A 25,290-nucleotide genomic window follows, 5' to 3' on the forward strand; every position below is an offset into this window, starting at 1 on the left:
CATTTTTTGGCGGCTCAAGGGCCTGGTTGGAAACAGTCACTGTTTTATTCTGCAGAAACCACACGCTTTGCGCCCCGTGCCCTGCAGGGAGTGGGGGTGGGCACTGCGGGGCGGCAGGCCAGCTTCTGCACACTGCTGTCACCTCTGAGGCCAGGCTGGGCGCGGGCCCCCAGCCCGGGGGCGAACCCGAGGGCGCCTCCCTTGGTGCTGCGAGGACCATCTGAGACGGGGGCCCTCAGGGGCACGAGGACGCGGGCTCTGCCTGGTGCCCCAGGGGCCACCAGGCCTCCCTTCACGGGCTGCTCAGGAACCTGGAAGGACGGACTCCTGTTCCTGCCTCTGAGAGTCCCCGGCCGGTGAGGAGACAGTCTGGGACCCAGAAGCCACGTCAGCGGAAGAAGGCGTGAGCAGCGTGAGGTGGTCCCGCCCGGGAGGGGCAGGCAGAGAACCTTCCAGGCCCTCACACCTGGAGGCCACCTGGCCCAGCCTTCACCTCCTCCGCACACTCTGTGCCTGCGGCGTGGAAAGGTGGACGGGTGCGTGAGTTTGCACCCTCCGCCCTCCCTGTGTGAGAAGCCGCCTGGGTGGGTGGAAGGCGGGTTGGACAGTTTTGGGGCCTGGGGCCACCCCCAATCATGCTCCCCTGGCCTGAGGGGGCGGCTCCTCCCCTACGCCTCCTTTGTGTTTCGAGGACCCCGTGACTCCACTCCGAGGGGCTGCTGTCGGCCGAGCCCCTTGGGTACGTCGGGGCGACCAGCACAGACGGCCAGCAACGGTTTTCGAGAGCGGGAGGTGGAGAGCTGGGGGCAACGGGTCCCGGCCAGGCAGGGCCCCAGGCCCACCCCTGGGTGCAACCTTCATGTTAAGTGGCACGGAGGTGGGCACACTGGGAGGTCTGGGCCGCAGACGGCCGTGGCACGGAGACCCCAGATCAGCCCCGAAGCCGCGGAGACACGGCCCCACTACACTGTGGTTTCCGTGGCCACCCGCAGCTGGGCGCCCACTCCTTCCCCGCCAGCACCCCCACTCGGCCCCACGCAGGCGTCCCCCCGCAGCGGTGGCCTGACAGCACCCTCGGCCCCTGCTGGCCTCCTCTCGTGCCAGGAGGGAGCCCATAGGACTATACGTTCACACGGGCGCCCCCTTTCCCGGGGGAACGGCTCCCAGAGACGTTTGCAAGGCCCCCGGGGTCCCACGGGAAAGAGCAGAGGTGGGTGGCGCCCTGGGCATCTCCCTGCTTCCAGCCCTGTATCTCTTCTCCAAGGAACTACCTGCCCACCAGCCCTCCTCAGGCTCTGCTCTGGGGAGCCCAGGTTAAGGCACCACAGTCTGAGAACACACGGCCGTCCACCATCCCCCGTGAGCGCGGCCTGCCCGGAAGCCGGGCCCGGCCCGGGAGTCCCCTCGGTCCTGCCACTCAGTCCCGCGGGCCAGGGCTCAGCAGCCGGGCACCCCTGCTCCACCCGAACGGTTAACTGACATCAACAGTCTTTTACAAAACTGAAGTGCACGTCGCTGACAAAAATGAACGGTCGCGGCACCGGGGCCAACTGGATTCCTCGTGCATCGCTGCTCAGTGAGCACAGACCCTTCCGGGCCACGCTGGCACATGCCGAACCCCAGTCTGTGCCTCTACAAAATGGGCCACGCGGCAGGCAGGGTGGACTGAACCCAGAGGGCTTTGGGGGCAGGGCCTGGGGCACCCACCGCAACCTTGCCGGGTCCTGACACCCGGAGCCCCAGGACGAGACCCATCGCGGAGCCTCCTGGCGTGCAGCCGGCCGGGGCGGCTGGGAGAGCAGCGGGCGCCCCAAGGGAACTGCAGCTGGGACCCCAAGCGGACGTGAGCGGGGCGGGGGCCAGCCTCAAATCCCACCTCCAGCTACTGCCTCGGGGGGACGCCTGAGCTTCGGAGCCTCTGTCCCCGTCCGCACAAGGACGCCACACGCCGTGGCAGACCACAGAACCTGACACTCACCAGGGACCAGGCCCGGGGACCAGGCGTCTCTGCTCCATCCCGGGCGAAGCGGGACAGGTGGAGGACAGCCTAACTGGCCTGGAGCTTCAGCTTGGCTGGGAGCAGCTGGGACCAAGGGCCGGCCCTTCCCATGGGACGTGGTGATGGCTGCGGTGACGGTGACGGGGAGGAGGAGATAAAACTCAGCGCTGCTGGGGGTGGGGGGCGGGCGAAACAGGGGAAGGGGATTCGGAGGCACAAACTCCCAGTTGGGACACAAGCAAGTCACGGGGGGCGGGAAGGACAAGCGGAGGGAACAGTCACCGATGTGATGATGTCGTGCGGGGACAGGCGGGGACACGAGTACCGGAGAGAATGGTGCCACCACTAGCTACACTGTGCGTCACATCGCCGGCCAACCACACGCACTTCGTAAAACGCACTCGGGCTGCACCGGCCGGCAGCACGTGGCAGGAAGGACTCGCCGTGGCGCCAGGTCACGGGTCAGGGCCTCGGGCCCGCCTCCACGGGGATGGGTTGTGGGTGGGGAGAGGACTATGGGAGGCCTTGTCCAAACCCCTGACCCTCTGGGTCTTCTCTTCTTCCTTCTCCTCTGACCCTGGGCATGTTGCACTCGCTGGGGGTCCGGGCGGCCGCCGTCCCCAACCCTGTTCCACAGCACGTGAAGGTCCTCACTCGGGCCCGGCCACGGCCACGGCCACCGCACTGCAGAGAGGCTCCCCTGGCTCACGTGTCCCAGGGAGGCCGAGGCCAGGCTGCCTGCTGCGCCCCGCCCCCGGAGAACGTGGCCCCCTCTTCCGAGGCCCAAGGGCATGTCAAGGGCGCAGCGCCCCATCCTTTGTGCCCACCCCCCAGAACGCAGTGGTCTGGGCCCGGCCCAGGCTGGAGAGCAGCGTGTGGAACCCCACCACACACGCCAGGAATACCCACTTCACGGACCAGGGCAGCAAGTGTGGGTGGGGGGCGTGGGCTGCCCAAGCTGGGAGGAGGGGCCCTGGGCAAGGACAGGTGACAGTGGCTCTCCGGGCAGGGCATCCAGTGGAAGGGAAGCCACCCAAAGCTTTGCTCCGCTGCAGCGTCGGGCCCGGGAGCCGAAAGGACAAGCCAGGGGGCGGGGGCGCCGTGCTTCTGCACAGGGAGGTCCCCGCCGGGGTCCCCGTGCGCCTCGTACAGAACCCTTGCTGTATGCCAAGCTGCGGTCCCCACAGTGCAGATGGACACAGAGGCCCGTGGCTCAGGGACACAAGGCTTACAAGATTGCAGAGCACCAGCCCTGAGCAGACGCACCCAGGTACGGGCTAGGGTGACAGGCTGGGAGGGGCCCAGGCAGGCGCAGAAATGCCAAGAATTTAGGGCAAAGCCGCAACAAAGCCTGTGGGCCACGTAGGCCTGCGATCCAGAAACAACCCGGCCACAGACCGCGGCCTCCGCCGGGTGTCAGCCCCTTCCTGGCTGGGTGTGGACGCCAGCCTGCCCGCCCCCGCTCCACCCAGCAGCACAGGCCCTCGGCAGGGAGACAGGCGGCCAGGTCTCCCCCCAACCCTCCCCCCGCCGCCCCCCGGGCCCTCTTCCCGCCTCACCCCCTCCCCAGGAGGGCACCAGCTTTTCTGCTCCAGCGTTAACGGACAGATCCTTCCGTCCGCCGGCTTTGGGCGAAGGGAAGAAACCGGGTGGTATCATCAGCATCTCACGGAGACATAAACACATAAATCACCATCGTCCATCTCCCGTCAGACCCACTGCCAGCGCACGGGGTCGTGAGCGGCGCGGGCTCGAGATGCCCGGCACGGCGTCAGCTGCACCTGGGGCTGGGCGCGAACAGGGGGCCCGTGGCCACCTGCCCCCTCCGCCCCCCCCCACCCCAGCCTCCCTTCGCTCGTCCTGCCGACCAAAAACTACACCGTGGAGATGTGCTGCTGAAGAAATTCCTTTATAAAAGTCCTCCCACGGACACACAGATACCGGAGACACTCGCTCTCGCGCTGGAGTCCCCGCCCACAGCAAAGGGATCTTGACGGCCACGTAGCGTGTCCACTTTGGGGACACGGACGGCAGGCCACGGGCGACATGGGGCTGCCTGCCTTCACTGGCTCGCGCAGGCGGGGACAATCAAGTCAACTGACTTCCAGATTAAACCCATCGTCTGCTCGGCCGCGCCCCTGGCCCGATGGCTCCGTTGGCCCATCCCCGCGAGGCTCCGGAATCTCGAGAGCCGGCCTCGCTCCGCGGGCTCTTGTGGCGGGGAGGGCGCGGGGCTCCTGCAAATGATCGTCCGCAGCTCCAGAAACCGCTCCGCGGACACGTGATGGGGAGACGGGTCTAGACTCGGTCACGCGACTAGAAAAATGGACCACAAAGCACTTTTCCCGTGTACGGGTTTTGTTGGTGAGTTTTTCTTTTTCCTTTTGGTTCAAAAAAAAAAAAAAAAACATAGCAGGCTCTCAGGTATATAAAAGTGGTAATATTAGATAAAAATACAAACTTCACCTTTACAAAACAAAAACACAACACACACACACATTTCTGTTGAATACATGTAAAGCGTAACATCTTCCCAAAAATAAAGAATTTAGATTCTGTCCAAACACTGGCACAGGGGCGGCCTGGCGGTGGCCAGGGCAGGGAGCCCGGGACCGGCAGGCCGGGACGGACTCGATTGGTTCACGCAACTGTTCTCTCGAAATGGCTTAAATTAAAAAGTAAGATGAAATGGGGCAGGGGAGAAACACGTAAAGCCAGAAACATTTAGGAAATGATGCATAGGTGGGCACACCATGTTTATTTCAATACATCTCGTTTGTTTGCATCCTGCGAGGAGAAATACCGTCCCACTGTCCTGACTTACAGCAGCCTGGTGTTATAGGTGTCAATGCCATCCAAGAGATCATTTAAAAAAAAAAAACAAGAACAAAAACAAAAACACTAGCCAAAGAGTAAAAAGGAAAGCTTAATAATCACTTTATGGTGTAAAAAAAAATCCACTTAAGGCTCTCGGGAAGGTTTCTGTATAGACTTAAACACTACGGCAAGGAGATGTGTTTCTAAGTCCCGTGGCGGTTCTGAGACACTCCTGGCTCCTGCGTGCCCCGCAGGGCCCTCGGCACCCGCCCGGAGTCCTCCGGAAAGCAGGCGCTGTGTTCCCGGCAGAAGCACCTGTGACCACCCTGGACAGAAATCCAGTCCACCGAGGCGCGACACGTCCGGCCCACGGGGCGTCCCTCCATTCCGACAACTGTGTAGATATTTGTGTGAGTCAGTTTTGTTTGTCATGTTTCGTGGTTGTTTGCTCGCTCTCTGTCTTTTTTGTTTGACGACGAGGCTTCCTATTGTTTCACCGAGCGCTACAATACTTGCTTTGATGTCGCACTGAACAAACGTATACTGTCTCTTTGTTCTCCAGAGTGCGCGTGGAGACAGTTTTTCACGGAGGACAAAGACCACACACTGGCAGTAAGCACCGCACATAGTAGGTTCAGGAATGTAACACGCCATGTACATCCGTGTCCCGGAAAAGGGCCGCTGGTTTATTCTCACCTCACATCTGCAGGGAGAGAGGAGACAGGCGGACACTGAGGGGGGACCGAGCGCGCTCGTGGGTGGGGACCGCCGCGGAACGATGAACCTGAGCGAGGGTACGGTACGCACTCACGCACGCACCACGACGAGTCTCGGGATTCGAGGGTTTGGTGGAATTTTTCAAATCAGATGTACCTCATTACCCTTTCCGTAACATCCTGACCAGGATTGGGGTTAGACTCTTGGGATCTCACAGAACATTCCTTAGAGCAAGCCCCCATTCTCCCATTGCACAGATGAGGGGGACTGAGGCCCAGAAAGTTGTTTTGTTTCGATGGTTTTTTTTTTGTTTTTTTTTTTTTGCCTCTTTCCTCCGACGTAGGGCTTGACGTGACTTCTGGAGCTCTGGCAGCCATCCTGGGCCATGAGACAACCCTGAAGACGGACACCACCAGGCAGACAGGCAGGGTCTCTGTGTCCAGGCAGATACTACACTGAGCTCTGAGCTAAGAGCCACTCTTCCCTACCCGTGTTACCTGCTCACCGCTCATCTCAACACCTTTACCGCCCACACGCTAGCAGGGCCTGGGGTGGCAGGGACACCCCTGGCCTCTCACTCGGGGTCCTGTCATCGGCTGGCCCATGGAGGCCAAGCCCAACCAGCAGTGTGCCGACTGGATGCGCAGGGAGGCGTGGAGCCGCACCCCCGGGGAAAGCAAAAGCCTCGGCCAGGCAGTTGTTCTGAGGCTGCTCCAGGAACCCCCTCGTGGACCTCTCCTCCCCAGAGGATTCTACTGAATGGCCCGGACCCTCGGGCCCCAGCACTCCTGACCTGGCAGCTTTCCGCGCTCGCTCCACCAGAGCCCGGGCTCTTGGACACCGCCTCTAAGAATTTCTCCCACAGCCACCTGTTTTGGACGCTACGGGCTCCCCCACGCCAGGGCGGTTCTCCAGAGCAGACAGGCCGCCAACAAGGAGCAGAAATGCTGGAAACGGCCTCCGTGACGGCTGTGCCTGCTCAAACCCCGTCTTCCTCTGGGAGACAGTACACCTCTCTACAAGACTACGCTTCCCGGGCCCCCGGCAGCCGAAGGACAGCCAGGGTATGAGAGCACCAGTCCCCAGGGGGCACTTGTCCGAGAGGGATTTTCTGCCCCTCTCCCCACCTTACTCTTCCAAGCCTGGGGTGTAGATGTGATTTCCGGAGCTTCAGCAGCCATACTGAACCACGAAGCAATTCTGAGGACAGACACCACCAGTCCCAAACGGAAGGGGGTCCTTCCCGATGATACCCGGAGAAGGCCACGCCTACTCTTAAATGCCTATCTTATCTCAGCCCTGTTTTCGGTGTGGTTACTAGCAGCCAAACACAATTTCCAACACAGTAGCCAACAGCCCCGTACGTTTATGAAACGGTTTCAGGCAGGATCTACTCGGTCTTTGACTACCCTAACCCACAATCCTGTAAGCCTCAATTTCTCATCTGTCAAATGGGGCGGGTAACCTGCCGGACGTGGTGATCCCAGCTAACGAACGTCGGAGCTACCCCAGGGCTGTTCAGGAACCCAAATCACTCCAGTCACGTGATGCTGGGGCCTCCCCAATCAGCGGAAGAGGCCAAAGCCAGAGCAGGGGCTCCAGAGCAGAAGGGAGCCGTGGATCAGGCTCCGTGTGCGGCAGGAGGGGGAGCCGGGGACGGGAGCGAGCAGACCCACAGCCCAGCCAGGCCCCGGAAGCTTGCAGACGGATCAGGCCCAATCAGGCCGCCGCGGGAGGGATTCGCCGTGTGATCAGCCAGCACACCTCCACCCGCAAGACCACAGTGTATCCACGGGCAGCTCCTACCTGGTTGGCTGCGTTAGGTGGGTTTTAACCTTTTTCTTTTCCGTTTTTTACCTGACTCCCTACGCCTTCCTGTTAACAGAAGGGCAGGGAGGGTGAGCGGGCCTAAGGGAGGGCTGCAAAGCTGCAGCAATAAATACCTCAGGTGTTTGTCTTTCTGGAAGAAAACTCGATTAGCTTTGGCACAGAGACACTTCCTGGTGCCCTGAGCCAGCCCGACACGGCGGGTCCCAACGCCACGCTGCTTCTGGGCAAAGTCTACCCGGGACGGGGGAGGCCGCCAGGTCCCCCAGCACACCCAGCGCCCACCTCCCGGGGGCAGGGCCTTTCTCGGCCACACGGCCCCCGACCCCCCTCCCCCCCCCCCCCCCCCCCCCCGCCGCGTGGTGGGGACTTCGAGCGTCTGCCCCTTCGCACCCCAGCGACGCCTGCGGGCAGCGGTGTCCCTACCTGTCTCCTCCTCCCGGTGGTCCGGGGTCGGGCCGGTGGCCGTGCACGTGCACTCCAAATGCTCCTCCAGCCGGACCTGCACCTCCTTTAACTTTGGCTTCTTCCTGATGTACTCCACCTTGGCCACCTGCCGGGACAACCCCGCCGTGAGCGCCCCGGCCGCGCCCCACACCAGTCACTGGGGGAGGGGGGAGGTGCCCGGCCCCACCCGGGGCCGGGAGGGCGACCTCTGAACTCCACCCTCCGACCTCCTTCCTAGCGGAAGAGGCAGGAGTGTTGGCGGAAAAGGAGCCGTCGGCATTTGCGGTCTGGTCCACTTCACTCGGAACCCGAAGGCTCATTGGTGCCAGCCGGCAGGCGTGCAGGTGCCCCTTGAGGTAAGAGCTCTGAGGGACACAGGGCAGGGAAGGGGTTCGCTCCCGGGTCTTAAGGGCATCCGCGGCAGTGGCCGGTTTCCAGATGCAAGCTTGCTTATTCAAGGGGAAAATCCCACGGCCGAGGAGCTGGCCTGCTGCACGGGGCTTGGGGGGGGGTCACTCTCCCCTCTGCCCATCCCGCCAAAGCCCCAGGAGGAGCGAGCACAGCCCTCAGGGCCCATATGAAGGCTGTCAGGTTTGGACGTGGATTCTGGTCTCCTTTGGACAGCAGATCAGGACCCCACGGGCTCCCGGCCACACTGCCCACCCCACGGCCACCCCGCAGCCACCCCACGGGCTCAGTCCCAGCCTTGAGGCCTTCTCACGCCCCGGCCGCAGCCGCCCTGGGACTGGAGAAAGCCAGGCTTCCCGGAAACATGGGCAGGGACCCAGGGCCCTCCCGGAAGGGTCTAGAACTGAGCCAGCGCCTGCTCCATCCACAGGCCGCGTCGGCCCAAACCCTCGGCACAGAACCGCAGCGCAGCAGGCCTGACGGTCCAGCCCGTGGGGCACAAGTCCGGGCAGCCAAGTGACCAAGTCCCCACGGGCCCCACGGGCTCCTTCTGTCATGGGAACACAGCTCCGCCCTCCACGTGGACACACACGTGCACTCACAGCACACACACACACGCACGAGCCGTGTCCTAGAAACAGAAACTGCTTACACACGCACACACACACACGCATGCACCTGGCATCAGAGGGCACTTCGCACACACAGCGAGCAGGGTCAAGGTGGCCTCGCTTCATCCCAGGGCACGGAGGAAATAGACAACGTGAGAAACAATCCTCCCCGCCCCTCTCTGCAGCCCCAACGGGCTCCCCCCACCAAGTGCCTGAGCTCAATCCCCAGCAGGGGCAGGAGGGCCATCTTCCCGCCAGCCCTGAACCCTGCGGACCCGGGCACAGGACACACATTCCGTCTGTGCCAACACCGGGGCTGCGGTCTCAGGTCCCGGCAACGGCTCTCAGGGGTATCCGTTCTGTCCCCCTCTCTGTTGGCCTGGGGAAACTGAGGCAGAAAGGGAGCAGGGTGCACCCAGGCGTGACTGACAGCAGAAACCCCCAGCCTGGGGACAGTCAGGAGGGGAGGAGGCAGGAGGGACGGTGTGGTGGTGGGGGGCGGGGGGAAGGCGGGAGGAATGGCTCCTTTGCAGAGGCCTGGAGTCCAGAAGCCAGGACCCCAGGCAAGTGGGACAGCCCATCCCACAGGTCAGCAGGCCCCTGGCTTGTCCAGACCTGTGGCCGCGGGGCTGCATTAATGGTTAACCCGCAGCGCAAAGGGGGCTGGGTGCCCCGCGAGCGCGGGAAGAGGTGTGCAGCCTCAGGTGTGAATGTGGACGGCCAGGTGTGGGCTCACAGGTGGGGTGGGAGCCAGGCCAGGTCTGGGGCCAGGCCTGGGAAGCCTCCTAAGTAGACAACAGAAAGAGAAAGGGGCTGGGGGCATGACCAACCACAGCCTCAGGGCACGGTTAGCTCCACGGGCTGTTCTGGGAGCCAGGGCCACACGGGAGGCAGGGAGGGAGGGAGGGAGGGAGGGAGGGAGGGAGAGAGAGGGAGGGAGGGAGAGAGAGGGAGGGAGGGAGGGAGGGAGGGAGGCAGGGAGACGGAGAGATCCTTGGACATGGGGCTCTTGGGCACAAGTGTCACAGCCCCCAGGACTTCGCACGCATAAAAGCACTGGGACTTGCAACGGGCACCTTCCGGAGCGAGGGGCCCCCTGTGCCTTCCCACAAGCGGCCCCCAGCCCTTAGGGCACCGGGAGGGTCCACCTCGCAGGGACCCCAGCCTGGCCCCCCTGCTTGCACAGCCTCTGTTCAGCAAGCGCCTCACCTATTGTGTCCCCTGGGGGGGCAGATGCGGGAGGGGGTGGGGGGCAGGCTTGTTCTCTGCACATGACAGACCGGCCACCACGGGGAGGGTGGGCACTCCACGAATCCACCCCCCGTGGTCCCCTTGGCAAAGCACTCACAACCCCAGCCACTGCGGTCTGGGAACCCACTTTCTCCTCAGACGGGCCCGTCTTTATCAAAGAAAAACAAACAGTGATTTATGATTGCACCTGCTTCTGGGTATGTGAGGATTCCGGGCCGTTCCGCCACCTCTGTCTGGCCAGGAAATGGCTGCATTTTTCCCCCCAAGAGCACACTGTCAGTATTAAATTCTCAAAAGCGGCCTCCATGCTAGCCAATCCCCAGAACAAGGCAGCTATGTCCTGGGGACCCTCGTGGGGGCTGAGGCCCCCAGACCCATCCAGGAACCCAGATGGGGTGCCGTGCCCCGCCCCTCCCTCCCTTCCCCTTTTGTCTGTCTCCTGGGGGCCTGAGCTGCACCTGATAGACAGGACACTCAGCTTTCCCACTGCAAGTCGGCCCGCCATGAACCGCCCCACACCCGCTCACCCCTGGGGCAAATCCACCCAAACACATCACCCGGTGATGCCACGACCCCTTCCAGACGAAGGACGCTCACCAATGACCTGAAGCTCCGCGCCCCCGCCCTCAGAGTCCAGGGCGGGGCACCGTCGATGACAAACACCAGCATTTACTGGACCCCCCTGTGCCCCTCGTTGTCACGCTCACAGCTACCCCGTGAGGGCACGGCTAGGGTCCGTTTACAGACAAGGAACCTGGGCGTCTCCTTTCGCTGGAAGGAGGCCTGGACTTGGAAACCGCAGAGGCCCTGAGCTCATCCCTTAACCGAGGGACTTTCTAAGTGGGGGAAACCTGTCCTGCTGGGCATGAGGACTCCAGAGCCCTGCTGTTCCAGACACGGGACTCCTGGTGTCCCTCTGCGTCCTCCACATCCACTCCACGGGACTGAGCCCCAGGGTCACGACACATGCTCTGACCTGGCTCAGCAGGCAGGCGGTGTGGAGCCCTCGTCCCCCCGCCGGCTAGAAAGGCCAGCACAGCCCAGGGGCAGTGGCTTCCTGAGGCCACGTCTAGGGCTCTCCCCAGGCAGGCAGGGGGCGGGAGCCTGGAGCCCTGCTCGCCGTGGGGAGGGGCTCGGAATCCCTTCACGGGAGACCCTCGCCGCTAGAGCCGCTCATCTCTCCCCAAGGCCCCTGAACTGGACCCCCCCACTCCATCCGAGGTGCAGAGGCCTGTCCGGGGCACCCCAGCGAACACACTCAGACCCCCTTCCAGAAGCCGGAGGTCTAGCAATGCAAAGCCACAGCCAGCTGCCCTGGACGTGGCCGCAGAGCTGGGTCCTGGCCTCTGGAGACCTGCGGGCCTGACCGACTTAACTGAGTGACCAACTCAGCTGTAAGCCCGCGGGCTACCTGAAGAACAGGGGAACCCCCAACTCCCAAGGCCACCCCCTAGCCGGCCCAACCAGCACGACACCACCAGAGTCCGGGGCCGTGCTGTCTACACCACCTTCTCCTGGCCCACGAGGCCTGGGTGTGGGGGACAGGGTCAGATGCCTGCAGGGTCTGGGGTCAGCACTCACTGGGGAGTAGAGGAAGGGCTCGTCCCTCCGGGATACCAGTCAGAGAGCATGCTTGGTGCCCCCAAGAGCAGACCCCAAACACTGACCACGGCAAGCTGATGCAGGGACACGGCCCCCAGGACCACGTGCTCACCTCTCCCTGAGGTCTGATGGCAGCCGTCCCTAGCAAGCCCAGGGGGACCCGCGGGGGGCCATGGGGTCCAGTCCCCCACCAAGGGCAGGTCCCGGAGAACGGACGAGGCCACAGCCCCAGAGAGTGAAGGCCCGCACCTGAAACCACGGTCGAGCTGGGGTCTCAAGAACCCTCAGGCCACCCTCTATGGCGGTCACAGAGGAGAGCCACCCTCCAACGTCAGCGAGTCCTGACGCTCAGGGCCTGGGGACCCCTGGCAGCCTTCAGCTGGGCACACTGGACAATTCACCGCCTGGGCTTCAAGGAGGTGGCCACTCCCGGCCTTCCCTTCCCTTCTCCAGTCTGTGACCTTCAACTGTGATCAAAAGGCCGTAAACCAGAAAACCAGGCACGTGCCAGCCCGGAGCAGGACCTCCCACCTGCCCGGCAACACGGTCCCCTGCTGGCCCCCAGCGCCCCTCACGGATGCTCAGCCCGGGACTCTGCAGAGCCCAGGGCCATGAGCTCTGCCTCAAACCCCACGGACCAGGGACAGCTCGCTGGGCAGGCGTGGGGGCCAGGCTGGCCTCCACAATGGACCTCCTGTTCCCACTGACCTTTTGTCCCTTCTCGGCCAAAACCCCAAGTGTCTGGGGCCGGATGTTTCCCTGCCAACCCTGTGATGGGGAGGCAGGGAGAGGGGAAGGAGGAAGGGGTCTGAGAGGAGCAGGACGCGGGACATGGAACCGGGCCACTGAGCTCCAGCTGCAGGACTAGCCCCTCTGTCCCCTTGGGTGGACCGTGACCCCCTCAGAGCAGATGAAGGCCCGTAGGGGGAGCCCTGGCCCAGTGCCACTCTGCCCAGCCCTTTGGGCCTGTGCCCAAGGCAGACGTGGGCCGCACCCCCCACCCGCCAACGCACACCGTGCTGGAGGCCCCGCGGGAGCGTCTGGACCCCCACCCACCCACTCAGGTGGGCCAGGGAGAGGGCATCCCTGGCCGTCCCAGGACCAGACGCTCTACAGTCCTTACCCCATGGGAGGCAGGAGCCCACTTCATTCCCGCACCTCTGTATCTGCGAGAGCCCGACTGGACACGAAAGGCAGCCCCAGCGCCCACGCGTGGGGCTGTCCCATCAAGAGCACCGGGCGCCCCGGTGGCTCAGCGGTTGAGCGTCCGACTTCGGTTCGAGCCCCACGTCGGGCTCTGTGCTGACGGCTCGGAGCCCGGAGCCTGCTTCGGATCCTGTGTCTCCCTCTCTCTCTGCCCCTCCCCTGCTCATGCTCTGTCTCACTCTGTTTCTCAAAACTAAATAAATGTCAAAAAAAAAAAAAAGAGAGCACCACCATCCCCACACCCAGGAAGGAAAGATCTCAGCACCTGGATTCTTGGGGCTCAGGGCCCCCTCACAACATGGCACAGGTGAGGACACCGAGATCTGAGGGAGGCTGCACTGGCCACGGCCCCACAGCAGGTGCAGAATGCTCAGGTCCTGTCCCCTCTGGCCTCTGTGTCCCCCTTTGACAAGGGTGCAGTGCTGGGCTCGGCACCCGGCTGGGGGCCCCGTCGGGGGTCAGGCCCGAGAGCCCCGTGGAGACAAGAGTCAGCATCCCGGGCCAGCGCCCTGCGAGCCCCGCTGCAGGGGAGCGTCCGCCTTGGGGATCACAGTGCAGCAAGCCGTGGAATCTGCTCACTCAAGGCCCCAGGTGCTCGAGGACCACAGCCCCAATTAAGGTCTGACGTGCCTTGCCCGCTGCCCAAGTCCACACTCCAGGGTCACCCGGGACGGTAACCCGCCAGGCCAGAGCCAGCTTCCCAGGAAGGCAGCCCCCTCCCGGAGACAGGGACCACCCGGGACTCGCCTGGGTCCCGCACAGCCCCAGACAGACTCATCTCACAGATGCAGCAAATGAGGCCCGAGGGAAGCAGACCCACGCCCCAGCAGAACCTTCCGGCCACTGGCCCCCCCAAACAGACCCCCATCTGGCAGGCCAGAGTGACCCGAAGAGACACCTCCCCCAGTTCTGCCTCGGAGGTCCCCACGGCCGGCACCCTGCCTGGGACAGTGAGCCCAGCGCCGATCCTGGGGGTCTCCGGGCAGAGCACGGCTTCCGAGAACGAGGGGAAGCGTTGGCCTTGCGGCCCCGGAGAGCGAGGCAACCCCGGGAGGGCCCTTCCGGAGAAGGACTCCACGGACACACACGCACCCCGTGGCACGGGGCTCGGAGCGCACACACAGCAGTGCACGAGCAACACGTGTCCCGAGGCTGCTTTCCTCACGGCCCTTCCCCACGGCGACCTCGCGGGGGAGGCTGTGTGCGGCGGAGGGGGAAGGGAGCCAGACACCCCTCCCCCACTCCCCCCCCCCACCCCCCCCCCCACCCCCGGCAGCCGACCAAGCCCCAGTCCCGGCTCTGCCCGCCCCGGCTCTGCACCCAGAGCCTGGCAGTGCGGCCAAGGGAACGGGCGTGGCCTCGGGACTCGAGCAGGTCCCCGGCCGCAGGGCGCCCCCGGGGCTCACCTTGACGCTCCGGTGGTGGACGCGGGAAGGCTGGCACTTGACGCTGCTGGTGTTGCAGCAGCCCGCACAGCGCTTCACCTCCACGCACGGGGGCCAGATCAGGAAGTTGGCAGACGTGGGGTCGACCTGACTCCGAGGTATCTCGTAAATGACCGTTCTGGTCTTGCAGACCGCGGGGATGGCTTCCTCTGCAGGGCAAGAGCCACGGTGAATGTGGAGGCCACGCCCCAGCTCCCACCAGCACCCAGGCCACCCCGTGACCCGCGCGGCCCTGGAGGGGCAACCGGGAGCCCAGCTCGGGCTGGTGCGCCCCCACCTGGCCGCGGCTTCTCCCAAGCGGAAAACGTCCCACGGCTCCCGGGCCGAGCAAAGGGGGAGAGACACCCCGGACCCGGACAGGTGCATCTGAGCGGGATCAAGGTGAGTGAGCAGCAGCGAGGGCCAGGCGGGGACCCCCCAGGAGAAAGGCCTTGCTGGCAAAGGGACCACAAGACACAGGGAGCCCAGAGGCCAGGGAAGCCCCAGGTGGCCCGCAGAGGGGGCAGGCGTGGGAACCGATGCTGAAAGGGGAGTGTCTCCATCGACGGTTAGGGTGCTCCCAGGGCCGGTGGAAAATGGGTAGAACAGGGAAGCTGAGGCTGGGACCCCCACAGCGACAGCCCTGCCTGCTGCCACCCCCACAAGGCCAGGCCCTGCCCCAGGAAGGGACACGGCCCGGCCCTGCCTCCCCAGCCCACCAGCCACAGTTCTGCTCAGCAAAGGTCACCAAGAGACCACCCCGCCGGCCTCCGAGGAGAAGCTGGTGCTACCTCCTCTGTGCTCCTCAGCACAGGCCAGCCCGTCCACCCCGAAGCCCCGAAGTTCAGGGGGCGCCAGGGCATGCCCGCCAGATGAGGAATCCACCCGGGGACCCCAGGGCACATGCCGCCCTCTGGCAGCATCCGGCTGTGGCGCTGGCCCTGGCCCCCCACCGTGTGCCTGGAGGGCCCCCCACCGTGTGCCTGGAGAGCCCCGCCAGGCTCTGGTGCTGCCCACGGGAGCTGCTGCCTCCAGGGGCAAGCAGGGACCCCTGAGCCCAGAACTGGAGGGAGCCGCTCCTGGGTGCAGAGGGCTCGGCCTGACCCCTGTGGCCAGCTGGCATGAGGCAGGGCCTTGTCTTCTGCAGACAAGCTTGAGATGTGGGTGAAGCCAGGGAGGGGTGCCAGCCTCTCTCCTGCCCATCTGCCACTAGGGTGAGACCCCCCCCCCCCAGAGCCTCAGGAGACTCGGGGTACTCGAATCCCGCAAGGTGCTCAGGGAGCACCTGGAGAGGGGGGCACTGGGCCTCCAAGAACAGCCCCACCTACAGGGAAGGCTGGGTGCTGGGGGCGGGGGGGGGGCGGGGGGGTGTCTCAGCTCCCAGCCCAGTGCCCACCACCTGGGAGGGGTCTGGGGAACCCATCCAGGTGGGACCGAGGGTGGAGCTGGGGAGAGAGGACTTGAGTCCAGGGCTCCTGGTCTGGAATAGGACAGGCCTCTGACACTGGTCTGGAGAACCTGAAACCTACAGTCAAACGGTAAACGTCCGCTGCCTTCGCTAGGAATCATCACCCACACGCTGCGCTCAATGACAGAAGCTAGGAAATCTACCTCCTGGGAGGAAATCTAAAGCTCAGAGAAGGCAGGTGCTGCCCAATGGCACACAGCAGAGAGCAACAGTGCGTGGTCACAACCAGGCAGTAAGGAAAAGTGGCAGGAACGAACCCCCAGGTGGCATCGACTCCAACCCCGGAGCCCGAGTCCCAGCGCAAGAAAGCGCAGGCCGAGGCTGTGTCGCAGCCGACCCAGAGCCCCCAGAGCCCCCGCCCCCCCCCCCCCCCCCAACGGCCAGTTCTTCCTCAGGGGCCAGCAGACACGGGGATGCCCTGCTAGGCGACAGGACAGAAACGCCACCCGAACCCAGGCCGGGCAGAGCCCAGGAGCCGAGGCCGAGCGCAGGGCCCAGCACACACAGCTCGGCCGCATCTCTGGCTCCGCAGCCCAGAGCCTGAGCTCCAGTGCACCGCGCTACAGACTGCAAATGAAACACGACCACGTTTTCCAGCGAGGCCTCCTCCAGAACAGGCCCCAACAAGACCGGGCACTTAAGGAATTTATGATGGCTCTCCTCTCCTGGAAACTCTTGGCCCAGGCCAGGCTGCAGCAGGCAGCAGACGGGCCAGGGCAGGGAGACGCCCCCGGCAGAGGAGGGAGGCCTCCAGAGACGGCGGGCGGCCAGAGCTGAAGTCGCTGGGGCCCCTGCGCAGGCCGGGCCTTTGTTTCACGGAGGAGGGCGGGGGTGGTGGTCCTGAAGGCACGGTGGGGGCGAGCCCCCCCCCCAAGCCCGGCGCCCCCCCCCCACCCGGCAGGCCCGGGGCTCACCAATGCTTCTCTTCCTCCGAATGGGCACGGGCCGCTTCTCGGGCGCATGCTTGGAGGAGTGGCCCCCGTGGGCTCTCAGACTCGCCTCCAGAGCACCCTCGGGCCCTGCAGGGAGAAAGAGGAAATGGTGACCGGCAGCCCCCCCCCCCCCCCCCCCCCCGTCTGCGTGGCGCCCGGGGGCCTGTCCAGCAATGCTTCCTACCTGCCTCCCCCAGACAGACAGGGTCCCCTAGGAGACCCGCCACTCCCACAGGCGCAGAGGATGCGAGTCCTGACTGCCAAAACTCGGCCCCCCAACCTCTGCGAAGCACACACAGAGGGGCCCGGGCTGTGCCCTGGCCGTACCTTGAAGCAAAGCTGTGGACTTGGGGTAAAGGGGCCACGTGTGGTCTCCCCTGGGGCACCTCCCCAAGTGAGGGCCAGAGCAGGGAAGGCCTTCCTTGTCCAAAAGACCCAGGCCCCCTGCTCACAGCCCCCTTTTCCCAGGCCCACCTCCGGGAAAAGGTGCCAGAAGGACCAGCACGCTGTGACTTTCCTGGGGTGTGTGTGTGTGTGTCTCCCTCTTTCTCGCCAGACCGACTCTCGATGAAGCACCCTAACTTTTGAGGGGCACGGGAAGCCAGGCCCCACTGGACCGACAGCTGGACCCCGCCTGGCCCACTCTGAGTCCACAGGAAACGCACGCAGAGAAGCAAAGGAGCGGGAATCCCAGTGCGCGGCCGAGAGGCCGGCTGGCAGGAAGGCAAGCGTGCTTGCTGCCCTTGGCCTCAGAGCAGTGGTCCCAGCGCTAAAATCAGAACCGGACCCTCATCCCCCAGGCCCGCGACAGCCCCGGGACACACGCCACCGCCCTCTCCCACCCCAGTGCCCCCGGGCAGCCTAGGGGAGCCCCAGGGGGGGTAGGAGGGACACACAGTCCTGCCGCCTGCCACTCACACCGACCAGGCCCCATGACACTGCCTGTGCCCGGAGGATGACTGCTGTGGGTCGCACCTGGTCTCCCTGCCTTGACCCCAGACCCAGCCACGGGGGGAAGGGGGTCTCCTTCCACATCCCCCTCCAGCCTCGGCCTCCCCCTGGAGAGGAGCAGGGGCCCCGGGTCTGAGGAGCTCCAACAGACAGGGGCTCCAGCAGACCCCTTCTTCCGTGGTGTCCCGGCCACCGGCCCAAACCGGAGGCCCCCTCCTGGGCGCCCGGACCACCAAGGCCTCAGGGACTGTCTACAAACCCACAAATCCAAAAGCTCCACTCTTTCAACATGAAAACCAAATACCAGGCGAAAGGTGCAATCAGCACAAGATACGTTCTTTCAGAAAACTGAAGTCTGGGAAAAACCCAACTTTTCACTTAAAATGACTCAATGTTCCACTGCCACTAATTTTTTTGAGACCCGAAATAAGATCAGAACACAACTATTCATGCAGTAAGAATTTCCCATCAACCAACTGTTACAAGAGGCATTTTTTCGCAAAAAAGTGACATTTATGAGTCACGTCCCGGTGGCGGCCATCTTGCCGTCCCCACACCAAAGAGAAGCCGGCCCGCTGTCAGCTTCCAGGGGCAAGCGTCACGGCACGCGGGCCACCAGCTTCCGAGACTTACTAAAGCCAGGGGTCACCTATCGCTTTCCTGGAGACTCGGTCCCGACGTGTCCCCAGGGGGCGCCTCCACTTCCTGACACCTGAGGAAACTGAGGCCCAAGACGCGAGCGCTGGGTAGGGGCATGGCCACAGGAGGACCCGGGAGCCCCGTCCGGGCCTCTCGCCTGAATAAACAGAGAAGACAAGGGCCCTGCCAGCTTATCAACGGCGCTGAAACCTGAACCGGCAGATTGCTTTCGAGACAAGAGGCGGGAGAGAAATAGCTCCTGGTCAAACACGCCCTCCGTTGCCCGCGGATCCAGATGGGTGGCCGTGCACTGCGCGCCCATCCACGCTCACGGGGGAGCGGCCTTCTGATTGATGCCGCTTGAGAAATGGCCCAGCAGCGACTTGGGGGAGAAGGCCCCGCCTGAGCGATGCCCTGAAACTGCTCTCAGGACAGTTAATCAAGTGGGTCTCCCTTTTGTCTCCCGTGCACAAATGTCCGAGTGACAGCTCAGGATGGGGACAAGCCCCCTCCAGCCTTCAGTCCTAGAGCAGCATTAATGGCCCAGGACGGGGATGTTTATGCATCAGTCACTCAGTGACCACCGCCCCCCCCCAACCCCGGCTGCTGGGATAACAAAGCACCCCCGCTGTCCTGCTCAGTGGCTCTTTCTCATCCTGAACTCCAGCTACTGGTCACTCAGAGACCACACACTGGTCCCTCCACCCAAACGCCCCACGTGGAGAGTCAGCGACGCCCCAACTCCGTTCGCCCTCCAGCAACGCTCAGACTCAGGGCTGTTGCCATCGCCCCTGGGGTAGGAATCCTACCGGGACAGGCTTCATCTGTAAAATGGGGATACACCCACCCACCCACGGGGAAGAACCCCGGGATCCTACAGGTCCCCCTAAGCCCCGCCCATGCCAGGAGGGAGAAGTCAGCCTGTAAGAAAAAGCCTTTTCTGCCCCTGGGGCCGAATTCCCTTCACACCCCGACCTCCGACCTGGGGTGGGGTGGGGGGGGGGGGCGCCTCACCCTTGAGTTACCAAGAGGGATAAAGACCCACCGGCTGGGTGTCTGGGTTTCTCCACACCCCAGCTCCTTCCTCAGGGATCCCAGACAGTCTCCAGGGCCTGGAGGGCAGCTCAGTGCACAGACAACTGACCCCTCGGCTGTTTACAACCTTCCCCAACAGCAAGATCTGGTTCAACTCATCCCTTTGGGCGGGAACAGGTGTTGGGGGGGAAAGACCCCAAAACAAGCTCTAGAAGCAGCCAGCAGCAACCCCTACGCTGAGGCCAGAGGCCACGCACTGCCGTGGTTCCCAGCTTCCACATCCCCGTGAAAGGGGCCAGACCTGGATGGAGAGCCACCCGAGGCTGTGTCAGAAAGGGCCTCCTAGGCCCCTCGCTCCTGGCGAGCACGTAAGATCCCAGAAGCCCGGCTCCATTCTCACCCCGGTATCCCCAGCAAGATGAGTCCTAACCCAGGATCCTAGCCAGACCCCAAACCGTGCGGCAGACAGGGGTGGGGGTGCAGGACGAGGAGGAGGGCCCGGGGCTTTTGGTAAGGGGGCAATTTGAGACCAGCCCAGGGAACTAGCTGGTGCGTCCAGCTTCTTCAGTTTGGACCCTCCCAGAGAATCCCGGGCCCAAGAGCCCCCAGGTCAGGAATGCCATCAGCATAACCCACCCAGCTGCAAATGCAAAAAGTGTTAATGGGTGGGGGTGGGGGGCGGGGCTGCAGAGACCAGAATAAGAATGGTCCCAACAGAAAGTGAATGGCCCATTTCCCGGTGGCGTCCCAAAGCCGTCCCACAGGGAGGCCCAGCCCTTCACAGGCCTCGTTCCCGAAAGCTGAAAAAAAAGGCCGTGAACCTTCTCAGGGAAGCGGTCTCCCCACTGGTACAAATCCGCCAGGGCCCAGCAGAATGCAGGCTTCTCCTCAGCTAACCGAAGCCAAATCCTTCTCCCCAGGGTTACACATCAAGGAACCAGACCAAAATCCCCCCCTGGCCCAACTCTGATCTCCAAGTGAAATTCTACCCCCTTCCTGATAAGGATCAGCCAGAGGATTTCCTGGGTCACGAAACTACAGAAACCATGGGCCTTGCTAGAAAATGGTCTTGGCATGAAATGAAAATAGTTCAGGCCTCTCCACCACCATAATTAGGTACAAATTTCCAAATGACTAGACCATGTGATTTTACTTAATTCCCCCTCGGCCCCCCTCTTTCAGGGTAGTCTGCAGGGAGAGAGAAATCTTCACTGAATCCTTCCGCCGACCTCCACCACTTGCCGTGGCTCTGTCTGACAAGTCCATCTTGGGCCTCTTTTCAAGCAGACACCGACAGATGTCCTCTGACAGATGCATTTCTGTCGCTGACCCTCCACATGCCTCGTTTCCCCCACCAAAGACAAATTTCGAGCAGGACACCGCGAAGATGTGGGTCAGAATCCTGGTCCTCTAGAAAAGGGCCCCCTCAGTGCACACCGCAGTGCAGCCAGCCATCAACAAACACCACCCACTACAACCTGGGTCCCAGGGGACCGGTGCGCGCCAGTCCCCTCCAATTCTGCAGCTGACGCTAAAGATCTTCAAAACTCTCCATTTACAGATAAACCGGAGTGGCTAGGCTCCAGGGCCTGGGGGTGAGCCCCAAAATAGTCCCCAAACAGCAGATGTGTCCAAGACGTGCCTTTTTATTGGCCCGTGAAAAGAGAAAGGCACGGGTCTCCGGAAACCACAAAGGCCCCGCCGCCCCCGCCACAGGAGCGGGGCACCAGTTCCCCGCGCGAAGACAAGGGGGCAGCTCCCCCAGCACACGCCTGCCCGCGGGGCGCACGGCCAGGGCTCCGCGCCCAGGCCCCGGCCCGCTCGGCCGCTCCTCCGGCCGGAGGGCAGGCCCGGGGCCCGCACACCTGGCCCGGGCGCCGGCGCCCCCTATGCGGCTGAACTTTCAGTGACACACACGGCATTTTCCTTAAATGCAAAAACAATCCCCGGGCAAGCGAGCAAATCGCGGCCGCCTCCGGAGAGAAAGTGGGGATTGGAAGAGAAACTCCTGACTCATCCGCCTGGGCTTTTATGGCCCGGGATTGGATTCTGACCTTTCGGTTCGTTCCTGAGCGGCGCCCGGCCCGGCCCGAGCGCGGGAGGCGGCGCGGGGCTCATACCCCCGCACACCCACCCCGCGCGCCGAGGGAAGGGGCGCGATTTACCTACGGAGTCTATCTCCAGGAGTCGCTGGAGGTCCCGGATGCTGTGGATGTGACTGTGCGCCAGCCTCTCAATCACCTCGTGGGGGATCTCGGCTTCCTGCAAACAGACCCACACGGTCAGCGCCAGCGGCCGGGCCGGCTCGCGCCCTGCGCGCCCCCCCCCCCCCCCGCGCCCTGCGCGCCCCCCCCCCCCCCCTCCCGGCCTCCTGCTCGAAGGCTGCCCGGCCCCTACCCGCGGGGCCCTGGAGTCCGAGGCCAGGGGTGGGGCCGGGTGAGACCCCAAATGCTCGGCTCCCATCCAGGTCCACCTTTGCAGAAAGAAAGCCCTCCCACCTTTAAATTTTCAAACAAAAGCCCGGCACTGCGGACCCTCCGCCCCGGGTGTCAGTTACAGTAGGTCTAGGGGCAGCGAGAGCCCGAGGAGTTTCTGATTTAATAGTGAAATCGACATCCAGAAAGATCAAGTTGAAATGCGTCACGGATCGGCGACGAAAGTCACGGCAGCCTTAACACTTTAATCCTGCCAGCGGCTTAAATTTCACACCCCGGAATCCCCGGCCCAACCTGCGGGGTCGAGGGTCTCCGTCGCAAAAACACGCGCGCGCGCATTCACTCGTTCACACGCGCGCCCCACCCGCTACGGCCCGGCCGCGGCCCTAGCGCCGCCCAAGACGCCCCAAATCCAGCCGCCGGCTGGGAGAGGCTGCACGGCAATGGGAGGGTTAAATCTCCACCTCTCGCAGCTCGCGGTCCCTGCCCAGACCACCCCCGCCTCGCGGGCTCCCCCCTCCTCCAGATTTTTAAAGGGAGTCGGGGGTCGCTGCTGGGGAGGGGGTGGGGAAGGGGTCTCAAGCACCAAGTTCCCACGACGGGGGCTGCAGAAAGTCATTCATCACAGGAGAGCTCCCGGGGATTCGGGATTCGACATTGGGGGGGTGGGGACGCCGGCGGTGGGAGGGCGCGGGCGCCTGGCCCGGCCCCGGCTCGCCTCACTCAGCCACCTGTAAGCAGGCCCCGGGCTGGCGGGACTGCGCCGGCCCAGCCTAGCCAGGGCTAGGCTCAGGGACAGGGACCGGGGGGTGGGCGGGAGGGAGGGGCTGTGACCCGCCCCCCCCCCCCGCTGCCCACCCTGCCTGACGGGGACTGCCGCAGCAGCCGCCCCTGTTTATCCGCCGCTGGCTCCGCCAGGTCACACACACCCCCTTCTGCGCTCCCCGCACCCCGATACTGCATTGTCCGCCGCCCTCCGGACTCCCCTTCCGGAGAGGGGCCCGCGCCCCCCGAAGTTTCTCCCCACTCGTCCACCCCGCGCCACTCCGTCCCTCCACGGCAGAGCGACGCAACACGCTGGAAACTCACCAGACACACTTCGGCTTGGCAGAAAATAAAACCCAGTTGGGAAAATCGAAAAAATCGACCACCCTAGCAGAAATCAAAATGCGCTCCGCAAAGCCCCAGAGCCCGAGGCGCCCCGGCCCGCGGGCGGCTGCAGGAGGCGTGCGCCGGGGGAGTCGGAGAGGGGACGGGGCGCGGGGGTGGCACCCACCTCGGCCAGGGCATGGGCGAGGTATCCGCAGCCGAAGAGCAGCAGGCAAGCCCAGGTCCTCATCGCGTCCCGAGGCGCTGGCGGCTCGGCGGGGAGGCGAGGCCGCGGGGCGGGCGCTCCAGCCGGGCTCCTGTGGCGGCGAAATTCAGTACCATCCCTCAGGGAGCGCGGCCCGGAGGAGGGTGGCGCGGAGAGCAGGGAGCCGGCGGAGCGCGCCCGGCGCGAGCAGCGAGTGCGGAGAGGCGGGCAGCGCCAGCGAGGAGGAGGAGCAGGGAGTGCGCGCTCGCCGCGCCCGCCGCGCCGGGAGCCTCCTGGGCCGCCGGGTAGGGGGTGGGGACGGAAGGGGCGGAGGGCGGGGGCTGGGCCTCTTCCTTGGTGCGTTCCCGGTGCTGGCCGCCGCCGCGCTCGCTCCCCGGCGCTGGCTTTAGGAGCGACCCGGCCGGTAATTCTGCATATTTGCGGGCATCAGCCCCGAGAGGGACCCCGGAGCGAGGCTGGAGCCGCCGCCGCCGCACCACCCATCACCTGTCTGGACGCCCGGCCGGGCCCCGGCCGCGGGCTCGCGCTCTCCCTGCGGGCTGCGGGCGGCCCTGCGCGCCCACCGCCGGCCCCGCGCTCGCCTCCGGCCCTCCTCCTGCAGCCGCCGCCCGGCCGGGCACGGCGCGGCCCAGCACGGCGCGGCCCGGAGGCCTGCGTGCGCCCCTCCGCGGCGTGCCCTCGGCTCTGGCGCCGCGCTCCGCCCTCCGCCGGCCCGAGCCGGGCAGCGCCCGCGGCCGCGCCGCCTGGCAGCCGCCGCCCGCCCGGGGCCTCGCCGCGCCGGCCTGAGGAGGGCGGGCGCAGGGCCGAGCTGGAGCAGCCGCCGCCGCCGCCGCCGCCGCCGCCGCCGCCGCCGGGAGAGGAGGAGGACGAGGAGGAGGCGCCGGCAGGCCCGGCTCGCCGGAGTTGTGCGGGCTCCGCAGGGCGCGCGTGTGGAGCCGGCCGGCGGCGGGGAGGGGGGTTATAGCGCCGCCGCCGCCGCGCCCCTCCCCCGCCCCCTCCCCCTCGCCTCCCCCGGATTCCGGGCCCCGGACCCGCACCTCGGAAGCGCGCGGGGGCCGCACGGGCCGGGCAGGGCCCGGCCGCCGCCGCCGCCGCCGCAGTGAGCACACGCCGGCGCTCACGCAGGCAGTAAAATCCATCAAAGCCCCGCGCCCGGCTCCGAGCACAGCCGCCGGGCTCCGCTCGCCCGGCGGGGCTCCCCGCGCGCCCCTCCCCGGAGCTTGCCCACCCTCCAGTGCCAGCTGCAATCCTGCGGCACCGGACGGGGAGGGGAGGAGGCCGCCGCGGAAGAGCCGCCGTCGTCGGCTCTCCTCCCTCGGCCCCAGCGGCGGCGGAGGGCAGCGCCCAGAGCTGCTACGCCGAAAAGGGCAAAAGCGAGCCGGCCCCCGCCTCCGGCCCCCCGCCCCGGCGCTCGGGCCTCTTTCCACCGCTAGGATCCAGGGCCCCTGCCTCCCCGTCTCCATAAAAGGAGGGGGAGTGAGTCTCTGGTGAGAGGTGGGGCGGGCTTAGGGGCGCGTCTGGGGCACTCACCTGGCGGCTGCCACGCGCCCCCGCCCAGAATCCGATGCCTGGGGCGCCTGAATGAGGAACCTCCACCCGCATTCCGAGACGGGAGAGCGCCCAGGTCGGAGGAGGGGGCTGCAGCGTGCCTGGTCCCCACCCTGGGACCCCGCGTCCCCACTCCCTCGTGGAAGGCTGGGCTGCGGCCTGAGCCGGGAACTCGAGGGGGCGGAAGGGAAGGAGGAGAAAGGATCCGCTCGGGGAGGAACCCCCGGAGTCTGAGCCTCCCACGCCGGGATCCGCTGGGCGTACAGAGCGCCACCTCCGGCCGAGGCGCGGCACAGAGCGCGATGCCGGGGACCGGCGCGCGGGAGGCCCAGGCCTGAGCGGGCTGCACCGTTCCCCTGCCGCGGAAGGGCAGGTGCGCCCGAGCTGGGCAGGTTCCGCCCGCCTACACCAGGTGGGATCGCCCCCCCCCCCCCCCCCCCGGCTGGTCTCTCGAGGGGGCAGCCGAGCCTGGAACCCGGCCTAGGACGGAAGGCGGGCCTCGCCACCCCAACGCTAGACGGCGAGGCCCCCTGAGGGTTAGGGGACTCCCCGATGGGTGGGTGGGTGGGTGGGTGGGCGGCCGCCTGGAATTCCGCCCGCCCCAGGCCTCCGCCCCCATCTGCCCCATCCTGTGGATTAGGCCCGCGCCCCGCCTCGG

General features: G+C 65.2%; 1 protein-coding gene across 7 annotated transcripts; it reads right to left on the bottom strand.

The window, feature by feature from the left end:
- Positions 1-4,419: 4,419 nt before the first annotated feature.
- PDGFA (platelet derived growth factor subunit A) lies at positions 4,420-25,040 on the bottom strand. Of its 7 annotated transcripts, none has more exons than XM_081791591.1 (8): positions 24,615-25,040; positions 23,046-23,175; positions 21,500-21,596; positions 16,692-16,796; positions 14,292-14,479; positions 7,787-7,913; positions 7,340-7,408; positions 4,420-5,519 (listed from the first exon to the last, which is right to left on the bottom strand). In XM_081791591.1, exons 2-7 carry the CDS (start codon positions 23,106-23,108, stop codon positions 7,353-7,355), a joined length of 636 nt encoding a protein of 211 aa, XP_081647717.1. In that variant the 5' UTR covers positions 23,109-23,175; positions 24,615-25,040; the 3' UTR covers positions 4,420-5,519; positions 7,340-7,352. The 7 variants fall into 7 exon arrangements, with proteins under 7 accessions (XP_081647717.1, XP_081647722.1, XP_081647719.1 ...); XM_081791596.1 differs by lacking the exon at positions 24,615-25,040 and adding an exon at positions 24,122-24,524; XM_081791593.1 differs by lacking the exon at positions 24,615-25,040 and adding an exon at positions 23,571-24,048.
- Positions 25,041-25,290: the final 250 nt, after the last annotated feature.

This window comes from Panthera onca, chromosome E3, assembly GCF_046562875.1.
Source record: "Panthera onca isolate mPanOnc1 chromosome E3, mPanOnc1 haplotype 2, whole genome shotgun sequence".
NCBI lineage: Eukaryota > Metazoa > Chordata > Mammalia > Carnivora > Felidae > Panthera > Panthera onca.

What these genes read in the sequence shown, in the direction of transcription:
- PDGFA (XM_081791594.1), bottom strand. Translation starts at nt 24,686, where the DNA reads ATGCGGGTGGAGGTTCCTCATTCAGGCGCCCCAGGCATCGGATTCTGG. An exon ending in TCGGAGGAAGAGAAGCATTG is followed by an intron (nt 14,480 to 16,691) that starts GTGAGCCCCGGG and finishes CTTGCCCTGCAG; the next exon opens with AGGAAGCCATCCCCGCGGTC. An exon ending in CCACCGGGAGGAGGAGACAG is followed by an intron (nt 7,409 to 7,786) that starts GTAGGGACACCG and finishes TTCTGTTAACAG; the next exon opens with GAAGGCGTAGGGAGTCAGGT.